General features: G+C 42.9%; 2 protein-coding genes across 5 annotated transcripts in view; one reads left to right on the top strand and one right to left on the bottom strand.

The window, feature by feature from the left end:
* Positions 1-12738, bottom strand: part of LOC115374425 (sodium-driven chloride bicarbonate exchanger-like) — a 46608-nt gene extending 33870 nt beyond the window's left edge. For 2 of the 4 annotated variants that reach the window (XM_030073366.1, XM_030073348.1), the window contains exons 1-2: positions 10996-11331; positions 8991-9020 (exon numbers count right to left, since the gene is read on the bottom strand). In XM_030073366.1, the coding sequence (XP_029929226.1) occupies positions 8991-9020; positions 10996-11043 (78 nt within the window). In that variant the 5' untranslated portion in view covers positions 11044-11331. Of the gene's footprint in view, positions 1-5404; positions 5805-8990; positions 9021-10995; positions 11332-12628 lie in introns of those variants that run through there. The other 2 variants (XM_030073337.1, XM_030073357.1) reach the window with 2 other exon arrangements.
* Positions 12739-12808: 70 nt separating this feature from the next.
* Positions 12809-23731, top strand: stk24b (serine/threonine kinase 24b (STE20 homolog, yeast)). The gene is made up of 11 exons (XM_030073379.1): positions 12809-13605; positions 16215-16445; positions 16922-16978; positions 17397-17505; positions 17854-18011; positions 18669-18854; positions 19095-19243; positions 19607-19730; positions 20093-20161; positions 20528-20664; positions 21366-23731. The coding sequence occupies exons 1-11, from the start codon at positions 13564-13566 to the stop codon at positions 21403-21405; spliced, it is 1302 nt and encodes a 433-aa protein (XP_029929239.1). The 5' UTR covers positions 12809-13563; the 3' UTR covers positions 21406-23731.
* Positions 23732-27663: the final 3932 nt, after the last annotated feature.

Genomic DNA, 27663 nt, shown 5'->3' with positions numbered 1-27663 from the left:
GCACAGACAAAACATAAAATATGAACCAACAAATGAGTGAAACCATTAAAGAGCTGGGAAGCATGCCAATCTATATGCGAATGTGGCAAATGCCATGTACAGACTCACACAGGCACATGCTGTGTATGCACTGTACACACATGGACACACACCATGCATATGCCAACAATGCATACAGTTCTCTGCAGGCGGTGGTGTGACAGGGATTAGCACTGTGGATGAATGAACAACACAAAGAAGAGGACATAAGGCTTCAGGCCCAGACACACACACACACACACAAACCATATCAGAAGATGTTCTGGTGTCGTACAGGATTGTGTATATGTTTGTGCGAAAGTGTGACACTGCAAGCATGTGTGCAGAGATGGGAAGTAGAGCATTGTGACCTTCATGAGACAGGCTTGACATTGGGCTCCATCTGATCTCAATTCAGTGCACATATTCTATAGAAGCAGCAGAGCTTCCTGGTCAATATCTGGCACTACTACAGACACATTGTACAATCTGTAGTACGCAATCTGTGTTCGGTCTTATCTTTACCACTAAGGGTCTTTTATTAACAGGAACAGGGCAGAACCCATGTGCTTTTTGTGCTACATATAGGGGTGCGCAAAGGTATTACAAGAAAATTCAACCCTAAAACACACGTACGCTGTTTGAAAGCATGGATTCCTTTCGTAAAATCACAACGCACACAGCTGCTGAGCTATAATGGCGCTTCATAAGAGAAAGAAGTGAGTTCTCTTTCTTCTATGCTGGGTTTCTCCTGTAAGTTTAATTAACACTGCTGCAAATTAGTGAGTCTATAAAGAAGCTTGTGCTGATTTATTTTCATGGACGGCCATTGCTTGACAGGTAAAAATTCTGTTTTAGATTGCAATTTTTTTTTTTTAATTCCCTGTTAAACTCCATTGTAGCTGTGCGAAGACTGTCACCCAGTGATGTCAGTGGATTCACTTTTGGCTAGATAGCTGGTTATAACCAAATATAACATCAAACAAGAAAACAGCACCCAAAATACAATGTAAATCACAACTCAACGGTTTTAAATTGTTACTATGCTTTAGGCTGGGATTTTCCTTAATTACAGGAATACATGCTCACACACACAAACATACACAATCTGTGCATTTGTAACTGATAAAAACAGCAGCAAGCTCCTTTGAGCTTATACCTGCACTAAGGAATTTCAGAACCTCTTAACAACCCTGAAGTTAGCCTGTGCTTTATGAAGAATTTTGTACCCCTAATTATATAAACCAATACCAATTCACCAGAGCCAGCCATTTTCCTATTTTTCACCTCTTTTCTCTCTTTGTTGTCAAAGTCCAGCCTCAAATTTGAGGCCTTGCAATATAAAACCGGCACCCTCCCAGTTCCTCCCTCATCTCCTCAGCTTCATTCAAACATCTAAAAACTGTACATTCTGCAGATAAACACATCAAATTTTCAGATCAGTTTGCATGAGTGCCTCCATTGCTGCAATCAGCACTGTCATGACAGAAAAAAGAGTTCATTCTAAGCAGTTGTTTACTTTGTCACTGAAAGTAATTTCAAATTGGGGGTCAGAGACAAAATAATCCAAGTAATCTAACAACACCCTTGTGAGAGTGAAATGTATCCCCCATTTCCATCCAAAAAGCTTTTTTTTTTTTTTTTTTTTTTACTTAACTTTCAATTTTTGTGCAAGCGAAGAAGGAAGCAGCACTGACTCTGTATGTTTACGAAACAGAGTTTGAGCTCTCAACACCCTCTTGTGGTCATAAAAATGCTAAGTGCAGCTTTAAATAACTACCGACATTTAATCTGGTGCAAGTCTATCTACTTCATTATTCTGCTGATATGATTTGTTTAATATTACGGCTGAAGGAGATATAAATGGTTCCAACCACAGCACACGTAGAAACCAGCAGTTGCACAGTATGTAAATGTTGGCTAAACTGATATGAATTCCAATTTTCTACAGTGTATAAAAAGTCAATGTTTCAGAAAAAAACCCACAAATAAACACTTTAAAAGTCACAGTCATGCAAACATTTAGGGTCCTTTTCCTGAGGCAAACTTTCGCATGACTCTCTAATCTATCACCAGTAAAAACCTCAATTTCCTCCCTTGGCAGCCACAAGGTATGACAAATGACAAAAGAATCACTATAATAGCCTGAGAATCAAAATCCCTCATAGGATTACCATCAATTTCCCCTTGCGTACAACAGGTGTACCTGCAAGTCCCGAGTCTAGAATTACAGTTTTCCCTGCAGGTGAGGCGTTTCTAAACCAATCACTGTCTGTGCACCCTTGCCCCGTATCAACTCCCGATTCTGCTCTCCGGGCAGATACACGTGCTAACTGTGTCCCAACCACTCTTTCTAATGAGTTCCATGTCTGACATTGTTTAACAGTGCCCTGGGAGGATCGAGTGTTTGACCCAAGAGGGCCAACAAAGCCACTGTGTCCTCGGGACCACCAGGCAGCCACTGCCCTAGTTTTTGTAATCACATCTGGCGGCCACTGAAAAAGAACCAACAGTCCTGGGAAACGAAGCGGTGAAAAAAAATGCCCAAATAGGACAATCATTCCTTCTATGCCTGCACGCACACATGCACATGTATTTGCACATGCATCAAGATACTCGTGTAAACTTATGCACAGTCACCTACTGGACGATAATCCTGTGACAACAACAAAATCCCCACAATTTTGCTGAATATTCAGTGTACCCCTTTTGACGTGGAGTAGGACAAAGCATGGTAAGAACTCACTGTGCTTTCAGCGTAATCCCATACGCAGCATCTTGTGTTTGCCCTTGGGTTGCTGTGGTGTATTTTCAACTGATACAATCCAAAAATACACACAGCCAACAGTGAAAGTGACCTGAAATGTGTCCCTCTCGCTCACAGGATGCTTCCCAAGCATCGCTGCTCTGAAAAAGCCAAGTGTAACCATGCTTAATCAACATTTTCCTCAGAGCGATTTCACAAGAACTGTTGCATTTACAAATCCTCAAATGCTCTTTAAACCTATTACATATGATTTAATTGCTGTGTGGTGCATTAAGGTGTTTGCATTTTATTCCTCATGCTGACCTTTGTTTGATAGTGCAGTTAAAGGGCAATGTCACCCATTTGAAACTTTCACATAAGCTCTCTAGTGACAGCTCAGTCAGCATTCATTAACATTAAGACCGCCCCAGAAAATACATAAACCAGAGGCTAACTGTAGGACCCTGATGTGGGCCGTCATACCATGGCATGCCCCAAGCCGCTCTAGCGACAATCAACACGAAACTGACTTTGTCAACACATATTGGTTGTTTTCCTCAGAAAATTATTTAAAGGTACTATCATTATCTGTACAAACTCGCCATATCTTTGCAGCCAGTGAAAGGTGGATAACCTCTAAAACACCAATATACCAATATTCAAAAAAGAGGCTATATATTCATTTATTTATTTGTAATAAAGACCCTATTTTCATGTGATATCAATCTGAAACTATTTACAATAATACACTCTGCACTGATACCATAAATATTTAAACAGACAGTTGACCGCTGTGATGTTGCAGGCAGACCTTATTATCTAATAAAGGTGGTGATGTTATCTAATAAAGGTGAGTCGACTATTTTGCCAATAAAATGATAGTTGAGTTTCATTTAAGTGGGTTGATCAATCACTACATCCCTTGAAATAACAGAATAGGATCAGTTTTCTCTCCATTTCTAGTTATGGAAGAGGCAACAGTATTGAACTGCCTCATGTCACAGGAATACATAATTCATAATACATAATATATAATTCTCGTAACACAAAAATGAAAGTGAAAGTTGGATTCTCTTTATTTTCTCATAACCTTTTTTCTGCACCAGCACATGATAAAGACAACACAAGAGGTGATGGAAAGAAAAACATGAGTAATTGAAACACTAGCAGAGCACATTAGCCACCCAGTGATGTTATCTTTCAGGGGGGAAACCAGCAATAAAACAACACACAGGATGTCTTCAAGATTTTTCTGAGAGCTTATGTTCCACTTTCTTAGCCAGTACAAATCACAAATTTATTGATTCACACAAGCTCCTTTCCAGGAAACTGTGTACATTATCGTGCCGCTCTCTGGGAAGCAGATATGCGACCTCATTTCCATGTTCCTCGATGAGCTCTCCTGAGGGTTTTTGTGACGCAAAGAACAGCAGGAGTGATGGATATTTACATTACCTTGATATCTAGGCCCGGAGGTGTACATTAAAAATTATACCAGATCTGGTAAACAAAGAAAAGTTTTGTACAATGCATTCATGCTCCACACAGCAAGGCCAGAAAATAGCCAAGCAGATGGCGATTTAAGCGAAATCCATCATGATGTAAATCTACTGTATTTACTTTCAGTCTGCTTTAGTGGGGTGGACTTTCTACATGTGCTCAGAGCTGCAATGATTCTATAGCTATCTAAGAGGGGAGGCGGATTAACAAGGGCTATACGGGCCTGTCATTGGCTGGCTGGTTCTGTTGTCGTGGCTCTGAGCCCCACAGATGGCCATGGTTACCGTGGCAATGGTAGCAGGATCAGCATCAGCAACATCACAGGGAAGAATATGCTAAGTGGACTGTGGGCATTGCTACATCATCACCTCTCCCTCACCCTGTGCAACATGGACACATTCATAGAGGCTCTCCTAAAAAGCAGGCAGATTCAAGATTTTTTTAAACCTGACATGCGGACAGCTAAAACTCCTGGAGAAGAGAAGTTAACTGCTCCAAAACAAAAATGAATGCAGTAAAACTTTTTGTTCGTCCTTAAAATGACCTGAAAAAATCTCCCTGCTGTGGAACACACCTGACACAGTTCTCACACACAAACAAATCCACAGATTCTGGCTTTTGTTCACCAGTGCCTCCCTCAGGGATCACTGGGGTCAGGACAGTGGGTATAAGCTCCTCTCTCTCCCCAGAATGACCGTCCCATCTGTCAGACAACCTCCTCAGGACCTTTCACATGCTGATCAGCACAACTGGCCCTCTCTGCAGCACAGAAGGCAAGCCTCCCTGCAGCTCATTAACTAGACAGACGTTAACCCTGCATTTGGAAGCAAGAATCAGATTGCTACTAGCACTACCATGTAATGGTATTGGTGTTAAGTCAGTCAAGTCAAAGAGTAAGAAGATCACACGGAGGCTTACCAGGGATGATTCCCCCAGCTGATATTGCACAGCATCAATCTAAACACTGTATATAACTTATATCAGCAGGACAAAAGTACACCCAAAAGCATCCTTAAGCTTGATAAGAGAATAATACATACTTCTGCATGATGGAAAAATCAAAACCTAGTACTGACAAGCCCCAGTGCTGAAGAACCATAGTATGAGTATAACTGCACAATCAAAGTCAGAGTAACCTACCTGGTAAATAAATCCATTATTGTGGTCCACTGAGAGCATGGCTTGACTCCTGTGAGGTTGGGGCAGGATGCCCGCTAACTCCCCTTGTGCTTGCGGCAGCTGAAAGACGAGAGGCTAAGGCTCAGGGCCTGAGCCCCGCTGGTGGCTGAGTGTGTGCGTTTGTGATTGTGTATGAGTGAGAGAGGGAGAACGGGAGCGAAAGAGAGAGAGAGAGAAAGTCAGCCTTTCAGTTGGGCGCCTGCTCGTACCCACACTCTCCTCTCCTCAGACGCTCTTCTCACCCGCTCTTCCCATGCCAGAATATGCCAACAAACTCCCTTCAAAAGCCCCGTGAACACAACATAAAACAAAAACAGGGAGCTCAGCTCAGCTCAGCTCCAGCTCTGTCTCTGCCTCCAATGGCTTTCATCCAGGGGTAGCATCAAATGTTTCTGACAAGCGTCCATCGGCCAATCCCCCTAGAGAGATTAGCGTGCTGACATCACCGATGCTGTGCCGTGCACAGTTGTGCTCTACTGAGCCGCCAAGCCCTGTAGCCGTGTTACCTAAGAGAGGCTTGGCTTAAGTCACGGCAAGCCAAACAATAACGTTCTGTGTGAGGGGTTCTGGCCGGTGAGCAAAGCCCCGCCACACCTCACAACTACTCCTGCCATGGTCGTCACACACCTCAAGACGAAGAAGCAGTGAGCAGGTCTGGCAATGCAGCGATATTGTATGTGTGCATCTCTGTGTGTGTATGTGTGTGCATGCAAGTGCTTGCACACCCTACCTGAGGCAAAGAGGCTGCTCTCTGGCTGTAATGCATTGTCAGCGAAACGATCGAGGCATGGTGCACTAGAAATAGATCGAGTGTAACAAGCAACTATCGCTGCTGCACTGCCTGTGATGACAATGTGAAACTCTAATAATGCTCTCTCTGCGGTTTATGTCATCTGATATTCCTTGAAGTTGCATTGGTAAAGATGGCACTTGCATTGCTCACAGCAGAAGAAATCTCTCACAGGCGTCTTCCAAATCATGCTTTGAGCAAGGCACTTAGTCTTGCTTCCTCCACGTCTCCCTCTTCTCATCCTCCTCGTCAATCTCCATCTATCTCTGTACCACCTCCCTCTGTCTCCCTGAGTGCCCTCTTCATCACCCTCCCTTTCACTCCCACCGCTATAGTTAAATGTAGAAAGGAGCACAGCCGGTCTGGGCTCCGAACTGCAGTAGGGAGGCTTCCTGCCTGTGTGACTGCCTGCCAGCTTTACACACTTGGTGCATCAAGTTGTACAGAGATTTTACACTGATCCAAGAACACCATGTTCAAAAGAACAAGGCTAGGCAACTCCAGCAGACTTCCCCCGTCTGTTCTCACTGATCTTCTCCAGCCTGGCCCATCAAATTGCCCTGACTGGACAGCTTGGCAGAGGTGCTCCTATCACTTCTACCCAGGGATGTAGTCAAGACAAACTTAGTCAAGACCAAGTCAAATCCAAGACCAAATCCAGTGGAGTTTGAGTTTGAATCACTAGGCTCAAAGGACCAAGATATATATTGACCTGTAAATCTACTCTGTATTACACCCCGCAACATCCTAACATGATACTTTGATACACTGACAAATCAAGGTATAAATGTCTGAGGACCATAGACTTTTGAACCCCTTAAACTGTTTATAATGCTGGGGTTAAAGGGAACCAAACATTAACGATTTGGTCAATTAGACCAAAAAAATATTTTAAACTCTTTTCTTTCCATATCCCACTGCAAACTCTGTGAGCCTGTCTGTTTCTTCACTTCAAGTTTACCTTGGCTGGAGCATAGGCCTGCCATGCTAGATAGCCTGAGTTATAATCCCAACTGAGTCAATTTAGCACTACCATCTTTCCAAGTATGTTGGCTTCCCCGAGAAAAAGCCAAACTGACAGGTGGGAAAAGCTTTAGTCAAAATCCACACTGGCACTTAGTGAACCAAGTGGCACACAAAGCAGGCACAAGGTCAAGAAAAGAATGACTCAAACTCAATATGAGACCAAAAAAAAATTGTTCTTGAAATTGAACCAAAGACCAAGATCAGATTCGGGCACTAGAGTCCCCTGTCTGCCCATATGAACCAGTGTTTTGCAAAGTCTGGGTACGGACTCAAAGGTGAGTTATTAGATAGAGTACACCAAAGATATTTATTCACTTTAATTTTTTTAATTTTGATTCAGGAAAAAAAACAAAAAAAACAAAGGTAAAGCATAATATAATACAGCTCCCACTAAGCAAGAAGGCAGATTACGCCTTGCTGGCTACATAATCAGTGATCATTCATTATATTTATATTTTTCAACACCACATATTCCAGATCCATGCAAGGTAATGATTCTGTTATAACACTGCACTTCATATTCTGTTAAACGAGTGTTCCAGAGAGGACCAACCAATTTCGATGACAATGTTTCTTCCACTGATTTACAAAGATAGCTCTGAGATTATGCCGACAGTCACAATCTGACCCACAAATGATCTGATCCTGCAAACAAGCACCTCTCAGAGTATCCATCTCCAGATGCAAACAAAATGGAAACATTAGGTGTTTCTCCATTTTTGTCCACAGGAAAACCAATCCACATGTCTATGATGCTCATTACTAATCATAGCTACTAATTCGTTACTAATCACAAACTGCACTGGAGGTCTCCCTGTGTGTTTCTATGCACACACACATCTTAATTTTATTTACCCACTTTTACCACACTTTGTGAGAGAATTTTTAGTCAGGTCTTGTGGCCATGTGGTCCTGATGAGTGCAAGATTCACAGCTTGAACCAGACTGAGGACAAGACAGAGCACAGAGTGTTTGCCAGTGGCCAGCATCCACGGTTGCATAAGTAACACTTTGTCAGAACAGATGCCATGACTGCATCAAAACTCTTTATGGCTGGACCCATTGTCCGCTTCACTCATTTACTCTTACTCCACAAGCTCCCAAAGCCAGTCCACATGTTGAAAGCCTTAACTCCACTTAGTTCCTATTATGCATTATGAAAAACCCTTTGCATCCACCCAGCATGTTCTCGGTCTGGTGTGGTCGCCAGATGGATTGTCAGTGACATTCATGACCATTGTGCTCTAAAAATACACCAGACATCTGCTAAACAAGCTGCCTAATTAAAAATAAAAAACCAAAAAAAAGATGTTTCATATTACTGTAGATTGTAGATTACAGAAAATGTCGATTAAAATCCAACAGTTGAGGGATTTTGCCATCAGTGCTTCAAAACTTTGGGCTGACCTGCCTGAGGCCGGTTAAATCGGTATCATCTTTTAAATCGCCTCTTAAAACTCATTTTATAGACTTGCTTTTATGTAATGACCTTTAAAATGTTGTTTTTGACCTCCTTTTATGGCTCTTTCTATACCCTTGTATTTCCTACTTGTTTTTATGGCTTATGCTGTTGATTTTACGAGTTTTCGATCCTTTGTACAGCGCTTTGTAACTGTCTTGTAAAGTGCTAGGATTGCTATTATTATTAATATAAATCTTACTATCATTATTATCATTGAGCAAAAGTGAGATTTTCTTACAGGCCAAATGAAGAAAATAAATATTACTCACCACATCTTTGTTTTCTTGAGAACTTTGTTCCTACAAAACAAAGTCAGAGAACAACAAGAAATCAATCTACAGAACTGCCACTGAGTGGAACAAAATCAAAACATGCACATTTATTACTGTCCTGCCAGATACATAATTTGTGTGTTAAAAAAGATCACCTGTAGTCAGTATGTAGTACACAACACCACTCATTCAATTAGAAAACGCCAATTGAGAATTACAACATGCTATTAGCGCTGCTGCAGTGAGAAATGGTCCTTCCTGGTCCTGTAAATCAAACATACTCCCTTGCCTGACCTTGGAATCCTGGTAACATGTTACAATAGGACAGAACAGAGGACCTCCTTCTTCTGCTCCTGTTTTTCAATGGGTAGCCATCCTGCCTTGTCACATCCCGAGGAGTCCCAGGGATTCTCACCACACTAACACCTCACATACCCATACACATTTTCTGGAAACCATGACAACGCATTGGCATGCGGCGTGTAGGAGGAGGGGACAGTGGAAGCAGCAGTGAGTTACGATGACAGGGAACCACACTGCATTGAGACTGCAGGGGAAACAGAACAGCCATCGCTCTCCTCATCACTGTATGCACTGTATGTGTGTGGAGCCCTGGGAAAACAACACCACACTAACATATCGGCTGTACAAACAAAACTGAGTGATCAGCTCCAAAAGGGGAAATATTGATTGCTCTTAAGAGCGAACACAGTTTTTCGTCTTTAACTGAGGAAAAAAAAAAAAGCAATATTTCTCCTTTAGCCTTGAGAAAGAATCCAGAGCAGCGGACATTTTTTTTCCTCAGTGTAGTCTCACCTGAATGCTAATGAGGAGATGCTGACCGCAGAAGTACAGGCTCTGCCTTCATGTAACAGAGGTGGTTCAATGAGTCATGTTTAAGACCTGCTGCTACTTTGATATTCTGCCAGTGGGCACGAAGGGCTCTGAACTAAGTGGGTTGAGGTTCTGCTTGTGCGGCCCCTGTTGTATTCCACCAACACTCTACCTGTAGTGAATAGTGTTGATTTTTCAGCAAGCCTGCCTCATTGAAATAAACAATACTTAGGGGATGTTGCCATAGCCCTACAGCACTGTGTTTTAAATAAACAGGCTATTCTCTCTTTTTTTTAACTCTCAGGTCTGTCCATGGTGATTTCATCAGGGGAGGGATAGCTGGGCTTGTGTGGGAGTGTCACGTTGAGTTCACAAATGCCAAGACTATCATATGCAGATGGGAAAGATTACTAATTTCATGTATTTCTGTGTGGGCTACAGGCACTGTGGGTTATGCTGCAGTTGGTAATTACCCACATGGAGAGATGGAGAGAAGGGGAGCTCATTAAACACCACTGATCAGGCTTATAACCCCCTCCTTCTCACTGTTTGCATGGGTCTGAGATAAAATAGTACTATCCGCTCTATCAGCTTCACTGTAACATCTTGGAGCCGCAGTATACTTAAAGCAACAGCTTGGCATCAGGTTTCATAAAGAGTATCAAAAATTAGGTCGACGGGTACACCATACGGTAATGTTGAGAGGCAAGATATCATCTGGAGGATTTTCTATTTGGAAAAGACAAATGAATCTGCTGTGACATTTTTCAGCGTGTGCAGTGACACGGCTATCACAAATGCCGGCCACATAAGCCATAACTCTATACAGGATTTAATCATGCCCTCAAATGTGATTGTACATGGTGGAATTATGCATTTCTTCCATCTGAAGTGCGCAATATTTTAGGATTTCAGTCATAACAAAAGCGATGTCATGAATGTCAGGCGACACACAAGGAATAAAACTGTCAAAATATAGGTGATTTGAAACACTGGGCTTTTAATGTAATTCCTACATTGATAGGACGTTTCATTATGGCTATGCCTGTTTTATTCTAAAGAGAAATTAGGCAGAGGGACACCAATCCACATACTCGGCGTTCATAATATTCAAAGCCATGTACAATGTCACAAAAATGTAGTGATAGCTTGTCTGTTATATACTTACCGTTGGTAATAACGGCTCCATTTGAGCTCCTTGATCCGTGATGTCCATCTTTCCTTCTCCTTGGTTTCACAATAGGCAAGTCGTGATGCGCTACTACGGTGCTCTTCTGTCAAATGCTGGCTGGAAACGAGGATGAATTTTTTTGTGTGATCTATTTCTCACTCAACACATAGCCTTCACCGACCGGGTTTTTCTCAAATGGAGGTAAGCATTCCCTTCCTGCCCTACATAATTTACGCATGGAGGGGGGAGGTAGTGCTTCCCAATAGACGCGTTAAAGCCTGGACGCGGCGAGGACGGGGCGCACATGTGAGACGCGGAGCCGCTGCACTGTGCGTGTACTTCCATCCAGGAATTCATTTGTGAGGGCAATTCCTCCTCCATATAGTCTATTTATACACCACTGTGCCCATCATGAATATATTCCACAGCACGCTAAGTAAATGGAGGCTGCTTCATAGAAAATCACTAAAATACTCCTATAATAACCTCTGTACTTGCACAATGACTTGTAGTGTGTGGCAATAATGAGTTTGTAGTGACCTTATTGTAATAAATAGCATTTTTACGTACCCCTATAATGTTATTATGACACTCCTAAAGGGACCTGAACTTTTGCTATTATGCGTTTAAAATAGGATATAATATGCTAAGATTAGGTATGGTTTCCTTTTACCTCTTGACAATAAAATCCAGCGTAGACACGGTATTCATCTCAATCATATAATCATATTATAAAGGCTTGCTTAATGTAGACAACGTCGTGTTGGGTTACACGTGGATTTGCTCAAGCGCTGGCCTGCGGCATACCATGGGGCCTCTGCCACTCCAATTAGGACAGTGTGAAGGGCGCAGTACGGCCATGTGTCTAATTATGGTCAGATTGCGGCTGCTTCACCATTCTGTTTCAATTCACACATTTTCCTGATGACTACACCCTAAACAGCATAAATGTTAGCCGCAGAAATATCCATTCCATTATTATTTCCAATTGCAGCAGGCACGGATGATGCACCGGCAGCAGCATCCAGATTATACAAGGCTGCTGTCGTCATAATTTTATACACTGGCGCCCCCTTGTGGTGGAATCCGTGAAATGCCAATTAAGTCCAGTACAGTCCAATTAACGCTTGCTAGGCGTCGCTGCAGTGCGAAAGCGTTGGCTGGAAACGATCAGGCCCATGCTTTGATTTATTGATAGACTAATGCAAAAGGCTGCCTCAGTCCAGAGCTGCATAAATGCCTTTAGATGAACCTCAGTAGCATAACAGCAGGGATCTCAGTGGCCAAAAGGTGATTTTTTTTTTTTTTTAAACAAAATGGAGGTGGGGGGCGGCAATCACATATTTAACTGATGCATAACAATGCAAAGTGCGTCTTCGTGCAGCCCAATTATGATTTTTTTGAGCTGTGCTTCCCAAGAGCACATGATGGGGTTCCCCAACAAAATTAGAAATTAGAAATAGAAATTTAATTTCGCAGATTTTCTTCAAGTAAATGTTTGCACAGTAAAAAAAAAAAAAAACGTGCAAGGGTGACATTTTTGATCATGGGTTTCACTCTCCCCGGCCCCCAGTGTGTGTGTCACCACACCAACACAACCCTGAATAATTATTTCTGGATTAAATCATACCTGCTGAAATCTTCCCAGATGAGCCTCCTTGGGACACAGCCATGCCACACAGGGGTCAATGGTTTAATATGTTGGAGGGGAAAAGTTTGTGCGGCCCTGGTCCATGCACCTGGCAGCATCACCTGAGCTCGGCGGGCTGTAGGTGGAGAGTCGTGGTGAGGATGTTGTTGTTGATCCGGATCCGGATCCGCCCAGGCGTCACAGCACCGACAAGATGGCCGAGAGTACTGGACGAAAGTGAGGGAGAAAACAAAAATACTGGCGAGCTGATCATCTCCACTGATGTCAGACTTTTAGAGCTCCTGAAAACCACCAGAAAAGGGATAAGAGCTGTTAATCGCTTTATTCAAGACTCTTCTGCGGGGCGACATTTGCGGTATGCAGACAAATGTGCACCTAGCCAGCTCGCTGACAGAACGTTCGTCAGGTCGTCTGCGTCGGCTAGCTAGCTAGCAAGCTAACCATGTTAGCTAGCTGACAACACCGTCAGCGAGAGAATACGGTCTCAGAAAGTGTCAGTAAGTAAACGGTGAAATACAGCGTCATAGCTAAACATTTCTTGGTCTCCTGGAAGTTTAAAATTGCCGTAGCAGCGTAGCCTGGCTGCGGAGGAAATCGGATTTGCTAGTTTACGCTTAGCCGACTGGCTAGCGAGCTAACATTGCGGAATTCTCGCTTGCAGGAGATTGCCCAAGCTTCAGAGTTAGCATTAGCCAACCTCGGTTAGCTCACTTAGCTGTTTGGGTGACTTGGGGTTGTTCCCATCCAAGAACGGTACATTAGCAAGTTGAGGAAGGACTGTTTTCCTCTCAATACGGCGAGTTTTCACAGTAGGGCTGGCGTCCTGAAGGATAGTGTTTGTTAACATTACCACAAGCGGAGTGTAAACACAAGGCAAGCCGAGGAGAGCACAGCCCTGCGTTGTTGGAGGCACCATGGCCCATTCTCCTGTTCAGGGTAACCTACCGGGCATGCAGGTGAGCTATCTATCTTTTGATATAAGTCTAACTGTTTTCAGTCACTGCTAGAACAAAATGTACACACTGTTTGTCCGTGCTGACTCCCTGCTGGGGGTCTGCAAAGCACCGAGCGCTGCAACACTGATCCAGCTCCCCCCCAGTGCTCCAGGCATGTTGCACACTGCTATCCGGCTCCCCTGCTCCAAGTAACCATCATGCACACATGAGCCTTGTTCGTGTTGCTGCTGCTATCTTTAGGATTGTGCCTATGGGGGATAATTGTGTTGGGTAGATAACTTGAGTAGATAACTGTTCCTTGATGTCAACTACCTCATGCACCAGATTATATTCCCCATGCAGGCCTGTTAGCAGATTTCCATGGTCTGGATTTGTTGCTGGCTTTGAGGAGGTGGAAGGCAGAATTTTTGGAGGAGGATGCATTAGAGATGGGGCTTGGGCTAGAACCAAGGTGTTAGACAAACATTATGATCCTAGGTTTAAAGGAAGGTTTTGCTGTCTGTCAAGTAAAGATTGTGCCCACTCCAGTAGTGCTGGCACAATATGGTTACCTCGTGATTCGATACTATTACAATACTTGGGTGGAGAATCAGTATATATTGCAACTCTTAGGTATTGTGATTCTGCACGTATTGTATCCGCTAGTTTGTGGATGTAAAATTGCATGAGGCTGTGATTATCTTAAAGGTCACACCGGGTCATTTTAAACAGTGATGTCAAGTTTCAAGAAATGGTCTCGCTACAATGAAGTGGCTACTATGGGGGCTGACATCATCGCACATGAATAAAAGTGGGCTCACTGAATCCACAAGAGTCTCAGCTTTCCAGTCAAACCCAATTTATGCAACTCCAAGACTGTTTAGACCCCAGTATGCAGTAATACACCATTTTAGAATAAGCCAAAAGAACACATTTGCACTGCATGGATTGTGGCCCAAACTGCAAACTCCAAACTGCATGGGATTGGCATAAAATGGTCAGGTCAGAGGTGAAGGGATCTCCTTGAAAATGAAATTTTTTCGATCACCAAAATGTAGCCTAACCATGGAGCAAAATGCTGGCAACCCTGCATAGCATGCTTGGCACCGATGGACTCCTTACCTCGCTTAGTTTCAATTGACACCGATATATATACTTTGCAACAATAATATGAGCCAGAATTTTGATTGGAGGCTGTCATTGCAATTTCGTGCTCTCTGCAAACAAAAATATCTCATTGTTTAATTCAAACACAACATCATCACTTAATCATCCTTTTCACACTACAGAGATATCCGTTAGCAAATGTCTTAAAGGGCAACAGCCAAAAGCATCCCTTTTTACAGTAGGCAGCTGTTTCATTTTTAGCTGTGTCAAAACGGGCATATTGACCCTTTCTCTGCTTAAAAGAGGTCATAAAAGGAAGTTGTTTTTGTCAGCGCCTGCTCTTGTGTTTCCCACATAACAGCCCTTGGAGAATTCAGTCATTTTATTTCGCTTCCTGCGGCGTTCGAGTAGGTTATTCATTCCACCCTTAGATAGACATGCAGCCCTAAAAAAAAAAAAAAAAAAATTGGATGTTTGCCTTGTCACTGGAATTGCCGAACAAATACAGGGTTCTACCTCCCTAATAAACTCCTAGGAGGGCCGCCTAAGTTTTTTTTTTTTTTTTTTTTTTTTTTTTTTTACGCAGTTTTGTATGCCCAGATCTCATGGAAAATATCTTGTGTCCTTGCTGTCATGGGCACAGAATAATTTAGCCTACAGGTGAGTCTTTACCTTGCATCACAGTGCCAGCAGTTAGTACAGGTTGTCGCATGAACTTAAGAGAAACTTCAACTTTGTTTCCCAACACACAGACTCATCTGAGTCTGTGTGTAACACCTAATTCTGCTCAAAAGATAATAATATGTCAAATCTGGGTAATTTTATTGACGATTTCCAGCAGTTTCCATACAAATGTGAGTAATAGCATTCATTGATCTGTCGAAGATTTGTATGCAAAATCATCCGCATCTAAAAATCAAAACATTTTTTTTGAATAAATGCATTTTGACATAGTGTTACGCTACATGTTAGGTTTGTCCCTGTAACTCTTATTCATTTAGTATTAGCACTGGTTGAATCTGTGTCTTAGTGGCAGTGATCAGACAACCAAACCATTAACGCAAGGATCAGAAAGTCCACAGATTAATTTCAGGGCAAAAAAAAAAAAAAAAAAAAAACATCACACTGACAATTTAAACTGCACACCACATGAGAAAAAGAAATATCCATAAGGCGCAGCTGTTTCTTGAAACTACGTGCGAATGGGTGTCTTATTGTGAGAAATAAATTGCAAGCTTGCCCTGTGTTTTTTGTTAGTAAATTATCATTTTTTTTTCCAATTGATGTGCTAATTCAGTGTTTACACTCAGTCCCCTCCACTCTGTGTCTTTCTTTATGTACACACACACACATATAAAGAGCAGCACTGGGTGAATTCATGTATTCTCTAATAATGGTTCCCCGCTGGTGCTTTGCTTTGCTCCCTGATGTTTTGTTCTTTTCAAACATTCCTTTTTTTCCTCCCTTCCTTCCCTCCCCTTTCCTCCCCTGCTTTGTCTCCCCTCTTCCCTCCTCCATCGCAGAATGTCAAAGCGGATCCGGAGGAGCTGTTCACCAAGCTGGAGCGGATTGGCAAGGGTTCGTTTGGCGAGGTGTTCAAAGGCATCGACAATCGCACCCAGAAGGTCGTGGCCATCAAGATTATAGACCTGGAGGAGGCCGAGGACGAGATCGAAGACATTCAGCAAGAGATCACAGTGCTGAGCCAGTGTGACAGCCCCTTTGTCACCAAGTACTACGGCTCATACCTGAAGGTGACGCCGGTTACGCAGAACACACAATACCTGAGCGTGTGTGCTTTGATTTCACTAGACAATTTGCGCAGAATGTAGCACACACCGAAAATTTTGTGGTTGTATGCAAAGTCTCGGGCTTTACATCTAATTTCTTTACCTCAGTGTTTGTGCATCTATTTTCCCCACAAGCCAAAACCTCAAAATGAGAAAATGAGATGAGACATAAAAGGATTTGCCTTCCTCTATCCACTTTTTCCCCTGAATAATCCCAAATTAAATAGGGATTAGCCCGAGAGGACTTTAGACACCCACCAAACACTTATTAGTGTCATCATGACTTGTTTAGGAAGGCGCCACACTCCTGACACCTTGCAGTAAGCCAATACCCAGCCTTAATGAGCAAATTGTGAAAGTATATCCAGAATATAACTCTCTAAGCACTCACTGACCCCTTCCTTTTATCACTAACAGCTCATTCTCTTCTTCTGTTCCAGGACACAAAGTTATGGATCATCATGGAGTACTTAGGTGGCGGTTCGGCATTAGATTTGGTAAGTGACTCATGCCTACCCATCATGGCTGCATTGAGCTCTGTGCTTGTGATCAGCACCTCTCAGTACTAACAAGCATGCGGAGCTCATAGACTGCTAGATGTTGTTTTCGCCAAAATCTTAACACCAATAATTATTACATTCCGAGTGTCCCTCATGGCACATCTTCAGCTGAATAAAAGCTTAGGTTTTTGGCTACGAAATGGAAATTCATCAAAGCTGCTTCTCATCTGACTGCCCTATAGATGTAATACCATCTGCCTAAAATACACCCTCCTTTCAATGCCAGAAATTGAATCAACAACTTTACCGTCATCAGTCAGCTTCTCAGCCTTGAGACTAACCTGGCACCCACAGCCCATGGTTGTGTATTTTTTTTTTTTCTCCCTTTGTTGATATTTTTTTTTTTCCCTGTTAGTTGGAGCCCGGAGCTCTGGACGAAACTCAGATTGCCACGATCCTCAGAGAGATCCTTAAGGGCCTGGAGTACCTGCACTCTGAGAAGAAGATCCACAGGGATATTAAAGGTACTGATTGACAGCAACGCTATTAGAGAACACTTGGGTTTCAGTCGTCGCGCACACACTAAGATCATATAACACACTAATGGTATTGACATTCCCGTCTGGATTCATTCATTATAGAGTTTTTATTTCATTGGGGAATTGAGGTGAAAGCACGCTGTGGTTCGCTAAATGGCTTTTGACAGTCGTTTCCCCTTCATCAAATGCATTTGTAACTGAGATAAATGGCTCAGACAAATGTTCTAGAAGCACCCATAAAGATAGCACGGATTCTCACACATTGTTTGTACTTTATGCGATTTTGCAAGCTCTAAGCTGGATCATTATCAACCTTCCATCTGTCCTCCGCAGCTGCCAACGTGCTGCTGTCAGAGCAAGGAGAAGTGAAGCTGGCGGACTTCGGTGTGGCCGGCCAGCTCACCGACACCCAGATCAAACGCAACACCTTCGTCGGCACGCCCTTCTGGATGGCCCCAGAGGTCATCAAACAGTCAGCCTATGACTCTAAGGTGAGCTCGAAGTTCAGGGGCAGTCTTTCTTGAGAGGTGGTCAGCCTGTCTCCGGTCTTGCTCTTATCTGCTCTGAGGTTCAAAAGCAGTAAATTGAGCATGGGAGAGGCTAGTTATGAAAACTCTCTGAAAACCCATGAGAACTGTTTTTAGTTATCCATGTTGGCATTTAGCTGAATCTCTTTGCAGAGGCGATTTGAATTTAACAGATACTTCACCAGGACTTTGTCCTCCAGAAAAAGTGTCATTTATTATAAGATGATGTTTTATCACTGATAAAACACCATCCTAATGCCATTTAAAGTTGGAGGCCTGTACTTCCCGCATTGACTGAAGTACCATGAAATGTCACAAATCAAAAACTTGAATTTTATCAACATCTCTGAATTTCACTCTTGTAATTCTCACTTTGAGGGGGGCGATCATGTGGTGCTAACTTGGAAATATGGTAAATATGGTGCTTTTGACATGCACATAAAGGTACAGTGAGATCACAAACATTGTAAGCAACAAATCGAGTGATCAGGTTAAAGAGAAGTGCAGAGTTATATGAGAAAGACCAAGAAACATTTGTAGCACTACCCTGCTACGATCTGTGTTATGATATTTGTATCTGTGTTATTCATGGCTCTTTCTGTGTCTCCCGGTCCATTACAGGCTGATATCTGGTCTCTGGGCATCACAGCCATTGAGCTGGCTAAAGGCGAGCCACCCCACTCAGAGCTCCATCCCATGAAGGTTTTATTCCTCATCCCAAAGAACAACCCACCCACGCTGGAGGGCAACTACAGCAAACCGCTCAAGGAGTTTGTTGAGGCCTGCCTCAATAAAGAGCCCAGTTTTGTAAGTGTCAGCATGAAGTAAACAGGTGTTGATTTTCATTTCATTTGAGACTGTTATGCTCTGCTTTCATGATCATGTATACATTTCAAGCAAGACTTAACTTCAATAAGACTAAAGTGAGGATGGAGGATTTGTGGTGTTTGTTTTTTCGTGTCTGTACGGGTAAATTTCAGGCTTGAAATGGCTGTTTTCATATGCGCTCACCTCCTTGTCCCTATGGCCAACTTTTATCACTCCCAGAGGCCCACTGCCAAAGAGCTGCTCAAGCATAAGCTGATCGTTCGCCATGCAAAGAAGACCTCCTACCTGACCGAACTGGTGGACAAGTACAAGCGGTGGAAAGCAGAGCAGTCCAGAACCACAGAGTCCAGTTCCGATGAGTCCGACTCGTAAGTCTGAACATCTTCCCAGAAATAGAGGTCAATTTTCCTGTTTATTAAAATCCATGCTGTTTTTGTATTTCCTCTGTAGCCCTCTTTATAATCCACGTCTGCCAGTTTGCTTTTACACTGCTTGATTATGCCTTAAGCACTTTTTAATGCTATTTTGGAAAGTATGCTATTAAGTTTTCACCAACATAAGCTGTGGAGGGGGAGGAAATCGTCTCTCATCATCCTCTGTCCCACTTGTCCTCCCACATTTGTTATGATCAGGGCAGAATTACTTGTTCACAGTTGTTAGCGCGTAACATGCATGACTTAATTACACAGCCCAGTAAATGTTACAATCCTGTGTGATATCGGTCCAATCAGAGAGCAAGACGGCCAGGCATCGGGCGGGAACGACTTTGGCAGCGATGACTGGATCTTCACAATCCGAGAGAAGGATCCCAAGAAGCTGCAGAACGGGGAGGGACAGTCAGGGGCAACAGAGCAGGTGAGACGCGAGTGGAGAATAGATTCAGGATGCAGGAATGTGAAGTTGTTTTTTGTTGTTTTCAGCATACAAATCCTGTTGATTTTGAAAAGGACACTACGGTTTCTCTGCCACAGCTGCTAAAAGCGCCTCACTGCTTCCTTGGGCGTCTTTGCCCTCCACTGATAGAACAAATTGGCTTTGGTTTTATAGTACAGATTTTGCGTCCCGTTGCATAAGAGCTAATCCATGATAAAAAGGTGTGATATTTATTTAACATGCGTGCCGTGCCGATTTGAAAATCCCCCCCAAGGCAATGCTGTGCTACTTTTATTTCCATCAGCCCCTCCGTGTTTCAGATCTCTCTCTTTATCTTTCCGCAGACTAAAGACATTCCAAAGAGGCCTTATTCACAGAGCCTGGCCACAGTCATCTCTCCTGCACTGGCTGAGGTAAGAAGCTCCCTCCGGTTAACCAAAGGACAGGCCGACCACAAATTAGTCTCCTTCACGCTCATGACCTCTCACGTAATAAGGTCTATTTTTAATAGAAGTGTTGTTTTCCGACCTGCACATGAGTCAGAGGTTTTATTCTCCCCAACTGCAGCACAGACAGCCATGTAGGCCTGTCCTGAATCATATCTGGCAACTATTCTCAGATGGGACGCAATCTTATCAAATGCAGTGCAAATTGCTATGGAGGTTTTTGGCATGGAGACGTTTTGGAGCCCCTGAGCGTCAGAACTATCCTTTTGCCTGTGTAATAATCCATTTTCACAGTGCTCATGTTCTTTCCACCTTTCCCCTCCTCGCTTTCAGCTGAAGGCGAGGCAGGAGCAGGTGAACGGGAACCCCATGGCCCTGGATGAGCTGAGGGAGGCCATCCTGCTGGCCGAGGAGGCCTACCCCGGCATCTCCGACTCCCTGGTGGCTCACATGGTCCACAGGATCCAGAGGTAGGATCTGAATCCCGAGTACAACTTCACAAAGGGTCCTTTGAAACGCTGATTTTGTGTTTTTTACCACAGAATCCAGACTGTGAGTCATGGAAAAATGATCCTGATGCCATAATCATCAGGTTGCACTCATTTTCGGCTTTAGGTTAGGCTTGTAGAATCACTGTGTTCTTGAAAATCAATTCTTAAAACTTACTTCATGGATTTTCTCTCATATGATTTCTTTATCCATTGTACCTCTGGAAAAAGAAATGACACAGTATCCGATTATTTTTCAAAATCTTGTATCGATTCTGTAGCACCTTGCATTTCATTTTAATATTGATTTTATGGCGTCTCTAATTTATTGCTGTGGTTAGTGAAATATGCCAGTTCTGTTTTAAGTAATAGGAATGCGACTTTTGAATTACATTCTTTCATTTATAGATTTTGAGTCAAGACTATTGCAGTGTATATATGTATAAGCTATGTAATTATCATCATGATACTCATTTTTTGAGAGGTTCTTGCCAGGTCTTAGCCCGAGTATCCATATCACAGGAGTTTTAACATTTTTTGTGTGAGTTCAATGTTTACTTTTATCTGACTGTTAATAAACTTTATAAGCTCCTCATGAACTATGCCTGTTCCTTTTTTCCTCTAGTTTAAGGTCAGAGGCTGAAAGTAACATGTATTATTTTCTCCTCCTCTGTCTTTTACAGTTATTCCACAGGCAGGACATCTTCCTCCTCCTCCCCCTAGTGACTGGCTCCTTGCCCCGGCCCTGCTCTCCCAGGCCCCACACCCCCCTCCACCCCCAGAAACACACCACAGCCAGGTCAGAGGGTTAAAAGTCAGGGGTCAAGTCATTCAACACCAGCTGACCGCATTTAACCTCCCCTGGGGGCTGCAGGGGGCAGGGGGCTTACCTAGCCTGTAAAAAAAAAAAAACACAACAAAAAAAAAAACATATATATCACTGAACTCCAAACGCTCTGCGGAGGAAGAGAAAACTCTGGAGAGCCTCTTTTAGTCACTTACCAGTGGAGAACATCGGGGGGCAGCAGAACCCTTCGAAAAGTTTGGTGTTGACTCTGGCGGGGGCCAAAAAAAACCCCTGAGACGGACGAGCAAGACTCAGACTAAAGTAGAGCGAGCCCACCAGAGGAAAAACAGCCCAGTCAGACTCTGGGCTCTACATGGCATCTGCTAGAAGAGGATCTGCAAATCCTCCCCCAGTCCAGACAAGACTTTTCTATCCCCCAACTTAACGCAGGCGTCATATCCCCAGAACCTCTGAAAGCATGCTTGGTGAACCTGCGGGGATATATCTTTGTGTGCAAGCGTGTACGCTGCGTGTATGCGTGCTTACCCGCACCACAACCCGTGTGCGGGCACCTGCGAGTGTGTTTGTGTGCGTGCACGTGTGCTCTCGCGTATGTTCCTCGACTCCCTGTTTAGGCAAATTGCAGCATTCTTAATGAAAACCTCAGGTAAAGTGCTTTAAGTGGACTTTGTCCTCCGAGGCAGTAGGGGGGCGCCATGCTGTACATGATTACAAGTTGTCATCAACGTTGCGGAAAAATGAATCACTGTGTACAAAATGGTCATGCGCATTTTGTAGATATTGATGATGTTTAAAACAAAACAAAAGTAGATATTTAAAGATTCAAAAGTCACTCCAACAGAAAGAACTGAAAATGCCTTGCCTTTATGAGATGCATACATTTATGTTCTGGCATTTTTCATTTCATCAGATTTGTATTATTTTGTTTACTGTTTTTTTTTTTGTTTGTTTTTTTTTGTACCCCTCCCTCAGTGAGTGAAATTCAGTTCAGTATTCATCAGTATTTTCTCTCCTTAAGTGACTGAGTTCCAATCTTCCATTTCAATCACAGTGTCCCTGCTGAATCATTTAACTAACTGGGAAGATACTAAGCTACTTTGTTTAGGGGCAGAAGCTTTTCCTTTGTTTTTTGTAGTCAGAGGGAAAACTCCTACCTTTACTTATATTTAGACAACTTTAAAGTCAGTTTTTACATTTTGTTTAGATGTGGTCAAGGCCAAGAATGAAGGGACATATGATTCTGTGTCAGTGGAGGCTCTGAAATTGTCTAGAAAATGCAACCTTATCGATTTACTTGTAATTTACCCCAAACATAACTTATAAAATTAAGTGGAGGCATGGAAAATTACAAGGTCGGAGCAGTGTGGGAAATTGGATGCTGATGTCTTTCGAACCATTACCCCTTTGCTTGTAATTTATCCTTAGCATTACTCAAGCAAGGAAAAAAAAACAAGCAAGGAGCATTGCAGGCAGTTGAATGCTGACACTTGCTCAGTGCATTGACAAAACCAAGGCCAAATTGAACCGTAAATCAGGACAAGCCAAGCTCATGTTGACTCTTTACTATGACACATTGGGCAGAAATAAATGCCATTCTTCTTTTCCTCACTCAAGACGTTTCTGTTCACACTTCCACACCATGCTAGAAGTGCCATGTCCTCTTTTATGCTCTCACCAGAATTTTTTTTTTTTTTTTTTTGTAGTATGATTTGCACCTTTTTTTTCTAATTTCGGATCTGTTTTTTGCACTTTGAAAGTGTGTTGAGTATTTAAAGAACCTGTAAGAGGAAAAAAAAGAAAAGAAAAAGTTGCTAATAGCCATGTTTTACTATATATGTTTACTTAAGAGGTCCAGAATTTACTACTGTGCTAATGCAGCAATAATGTTGAGAAGTTGCATCAAGACGCACTTGTCAACACAGGGATTGAAAGAATTAAGAAATATCTGATATTTTTGTAATCGCAAAGAGTTAAGTATGGAAATAAGGAATGCTTTATGGATATGGGCACCTGCCTCCGGCAAAAAAATAAAAAAATACAAAAAAACAACTATACCTTACAGAAAACATATGCTACGGAAAGAACTACAAAATGTGTACATTTGGTCTCCTTTATCATAGCTGACAGTTTATAGTACTGTATATAATCTTTGCTTGTGTCATTTGAGAATTCCCAAGTTAAATGTAAGCTCCTTGTAAGCTTTCAAAGTGACATGAGAAATAAAGATCTAATGCTAACTGATGATGTTGTCTCCATGCTTTGTCGTGCGAAACTCCATGTCTGGAGTTGGATGCATCAGGGTTGATAAGGTTGTGAAAACCTAAATTCTACCTTTTAAGAAAATGTATAATGTTCAGTTTTTTGTCACATCGTGAAGAATTTGTGTACATTTAATTTGATGTTTATTAGTGAGGTTGTAGTTTGCAGAGGTCTTGTATTGGACAACATTATACTGAGAGGTGTTTCTAATTTTTTGTCCTCCATATTCACAAACATGAGGGGGGCAGAATATTGGAAACACCTCTCAATAAAATGCAGTCCAGTACAACAGCACCACTAATACCAAACAGAATTTAATGAACACCTTTATTACTGTGACAAAAAGAAAACCTGAGCATTATAGGCAGCAGAAAGTAAACTTTATGGCAGAACAGTTGTATTGGATTGTATTAGGTTGTACAGGTGTACTTAATAAAGTGGCCACCGGGTGTACTATATATACTATATATACTAGGGAAGGTCTTGGGGCCACATACATACTGTCCCATGCATTAAACCTGTGATAAATGGAGAAGTGCACACAGCCCGTTTTTTGAAACTCTCCCTGTAAAACGAGCAGATTGCACTTCCATTAATTGATGATGTCATGAGGACGGTGACTCCGCCCACAGCCCGCCTCCGCTCCCCAGGCAACAAGCTCACAACATATTTACAACATATTTAACAAACATAACTTACCATTCTGAAACATCCTGTAATAAACGGATTTGAGGTGGTTCGTTGTCTCCTGCCGTCTGAGGTTCGGGATCGGAGTCGGGCTCAAACACGAACGGTCGCATAACATCACACTCAGGGTCCCAGTTTCACGGGTCCCGCAGGGTTTTAGTCCAAATTTGCTCGTCTGTTGTGTTCATTTCAGCGCCGACTGTTTTATCAACCCGACACAATACGATGCCGATTTCGTCTGTGGTTCAGGATCGGAGTCGGGCTCAAACACATACGGTCGTATAACATCACGCTCAGCGGTAGCCATGACAATCATACATAAGATGATAATTCCTGTTTACCGGTGAGCACCATTGAGCTCCGTTGAGCAACGTAGGCTTCAGTTACTTTCTTGTGATTGGCCCGACCATATGTCACTGAGAAAACAGTCAGCCAATCAGTGGAGAGGGGCTGATTCTCTCTTCTGATTGGCTAAACCAACCGTGCTCTGCAAACTACAACCTCACTAATAAACTCAGAATTAAAGTGGCACATTCTCCACAGTGTCACCACAAACTGAACCTTATAAACTTTCTTTACAGGTAGAATTTAAGGCAGAGCTGCTGACCTGAACTGCATCAGATGGGACAGCTGGAGCTGATAAAGTGACTCTGGGTGTGTATATTTATTGATTCAATTCTGATGTGCACACATCAGAAGAAAAATAACCTCTTCTCTTCTCAGAATTATGATAGAAAAGTCAAAATTTTGACTTTTTTTTTTTTTAGATAAATCTCAGAACTCAGTTTATTGATGTATTTAATTATGTATTTACTGTTTGGTTGGTTCCTTATAATTGCGCTTGATGTGTGATTCTTGAAATAATGTCCTCCTTCCTTCTAACTGGCAGAACTTATAATAAAATATGAAATAACACCATCTACCCAACAAATGACAGTAGAGACTTATTCACTAAAAAGCAGCGATCAGGGAGCATCAGCTGAGGGAGAGACAGATTATTTTACTGATGGGGGAAATTTAGTCGTGTTTTTGGAGTGTGGGAGGAAACCGGAGTGCCCGGAGGAAACCCACGCAGACACGGAGAGAACCACGAAAACTCCACACAGAGAGGGCGGGGCCGAGAGTCCAAGCCCCGCCCCCCTCGCTGTGAGGCCGCAGTGTTTCCACTCTTTCCACTGAGCCACCGTGCCGCCCGAGGTGCACTCTTAAAAAGGACGTGGCGCTTCTCAAGACGTCCCGGCTCCCAGGCCAGGACGTGTGGAGCGCTGGAAAATAAACAACGTCCTTTTTAAGAGCGCACATTCATCTTGAAAAAAAAATCTAATCTGCCAATCATGATGAGACCTTTTGGTGTGTATGTGTGTGTGTTTGTGTGTGTGTGGTGTTAGAGTGTGTAGGGTTTAAGGGGAGTGGAGATTGAGAGGAGTGAAGGGTTGTGGTGGTGGTGGTGGTGGTGTGTGTGTGTGTGTGTGTGGTGTTCATCTGTGTGTAGGGTTAAGGGGAGTGGAGATTGAGAGGAGTGAAGGGTGGTGGTGGTGGTGGTGGTGGTGTGTGTGTGTGTGTGTGTGTGTGTGTGTGTGTTAAAATGAGAAGGGATGCTTGAAGGTGAAGTTGGTTTGCAAACACAAACCAACTTCAACCCCGGGATCCTTTTCTCAGTTTAGGACAAAAGGTCTCATCATGAGGAGATTTTTTTTCAAGATGAATGAAAAAAATTTAAAAATTAAAAAAAAAAAAAAAAAATTAGCATCGGCCCGAGAGGTCCTCCTTCTTCTTCTTCTCCTCTTTCCTGCAAGCCTTCTCCTGCTGCTTTTCCCTCCACTCATCCTCTCTCTTCTGTCTCTCCTCTTCCTTACGCAGCAGCTTCTTTCTTTTCCTCTGCTGCCGCTCAGCGACCTCCGGGCAGCCGTCCACTGCAGGAGGAGGGGGACAGGTGGACAGGTTAGTGTGGAGTGTCCCATATGCAAATCTGATATATGGCCATATATGTAAATATGTCTCATACATATATGATAATTATATAGGCATATATGACAAATAGATTTTAAAATATAGCAAAAATGGCCACTTTCAAATATGTTCCATATATTTTTCCAGATATACACATATATGGCAAATACATTTCTATTGCATAAATGTTAATATATGATTTAGTCATATACTGTTAATCATATTAAGGATCCAAATCATAGTTGCCAACATTGGGTTGTGAAAAATAGGGAGATTTTTTTTTCTTTGAATGTGCTTGCCACCCTTGCAACCGTGTGGACATGTGGTAAACCAGCAGCCCTACACTCCCATATGCAAATCTGATATATGGCCATATAAGAACATATATATTAAATAATGGGACATATAAGTTCACATATTTGGACATATATTTCAGGATATGTGTGCAAATATGTGGCGTAAATATTTGGTCTCTGACATAAGGTAACATATATGCATATACTGGATTACATTATTTAGTTTCCACATATATTAAGAACTTTAAGTGTGAATATGTGGCAGATGTATCTGTTTTGCACAAATATAATGCAATTATCTATACATACATGCATGGTATATTTGGATCAAACTTGTCAACTCTCCCGATTCACACGGAGACTCCCGATTTTTAACCCTATCTCCCGCAATGCTCCCAGTCAGTAATTTCTCCTGCTAATCTCCCGATTTGCAGCGGCTCTGAAGGAGGCCACGCTGCCGTCACACCTCCTGCTGAGTGAGCGCACTGACTTACCTTCACAGCTGCAGCAGACACCGTGCTCCTTCTGCAGAGACCTGGCCATCTTCTTCAGGTGGCGCTCTCTCTGCTGCCTGAAGGTCCAGGCCTGGAGCTTCTCCCTGAAGCCGAGGTTCAGCTCGTCTTCTGGGAGTCCTGCTGCTGTGGACGATGCGTCCTCCTCCTCCTCCTCCTTTACCCGGGCCGCTCTCTCTCTGGCCTTCTCCTGCTGCTTTTCCCTCCACTCTTCCTCTCTCTTCTGTCTCTCCTCTTCCTTACGCAGCAGCTGCTTCCTTTTCCTCTGCTGCCGCTCAGCGACCTCCGGGCAGCCGTCCACTGCAGGAGGAGGGGGACAGGTGGACAGGTTAGTGTGGAGTGTGACGGAACTGCAGCAGACCTGAAGGAGGCCACGCTGCCGTCACACCTCCTGCTGAGTGAGCGCACTGACTTACCTTCACAGCTGCAGCAGACGCCGTGCTCCTTCTTCAGAGACCTGGCCATCTTC

This window comes from Myripristis murdjan, chromosome 2, assembly GCF_902150065.1.
Source record: "Myripristis murdjan chromosome 2, fMyrMur1.1, whole genome shotgun sequence".
NCBI lineage: Eukaryota > Metazoa > Chordata > Actinopteri > Holocentriformes > Holocentridae > Myripristis > Myripristis murdjan.
This window is presented reverse-complemented; position numbering and strand designations above follow the sequence as displayed.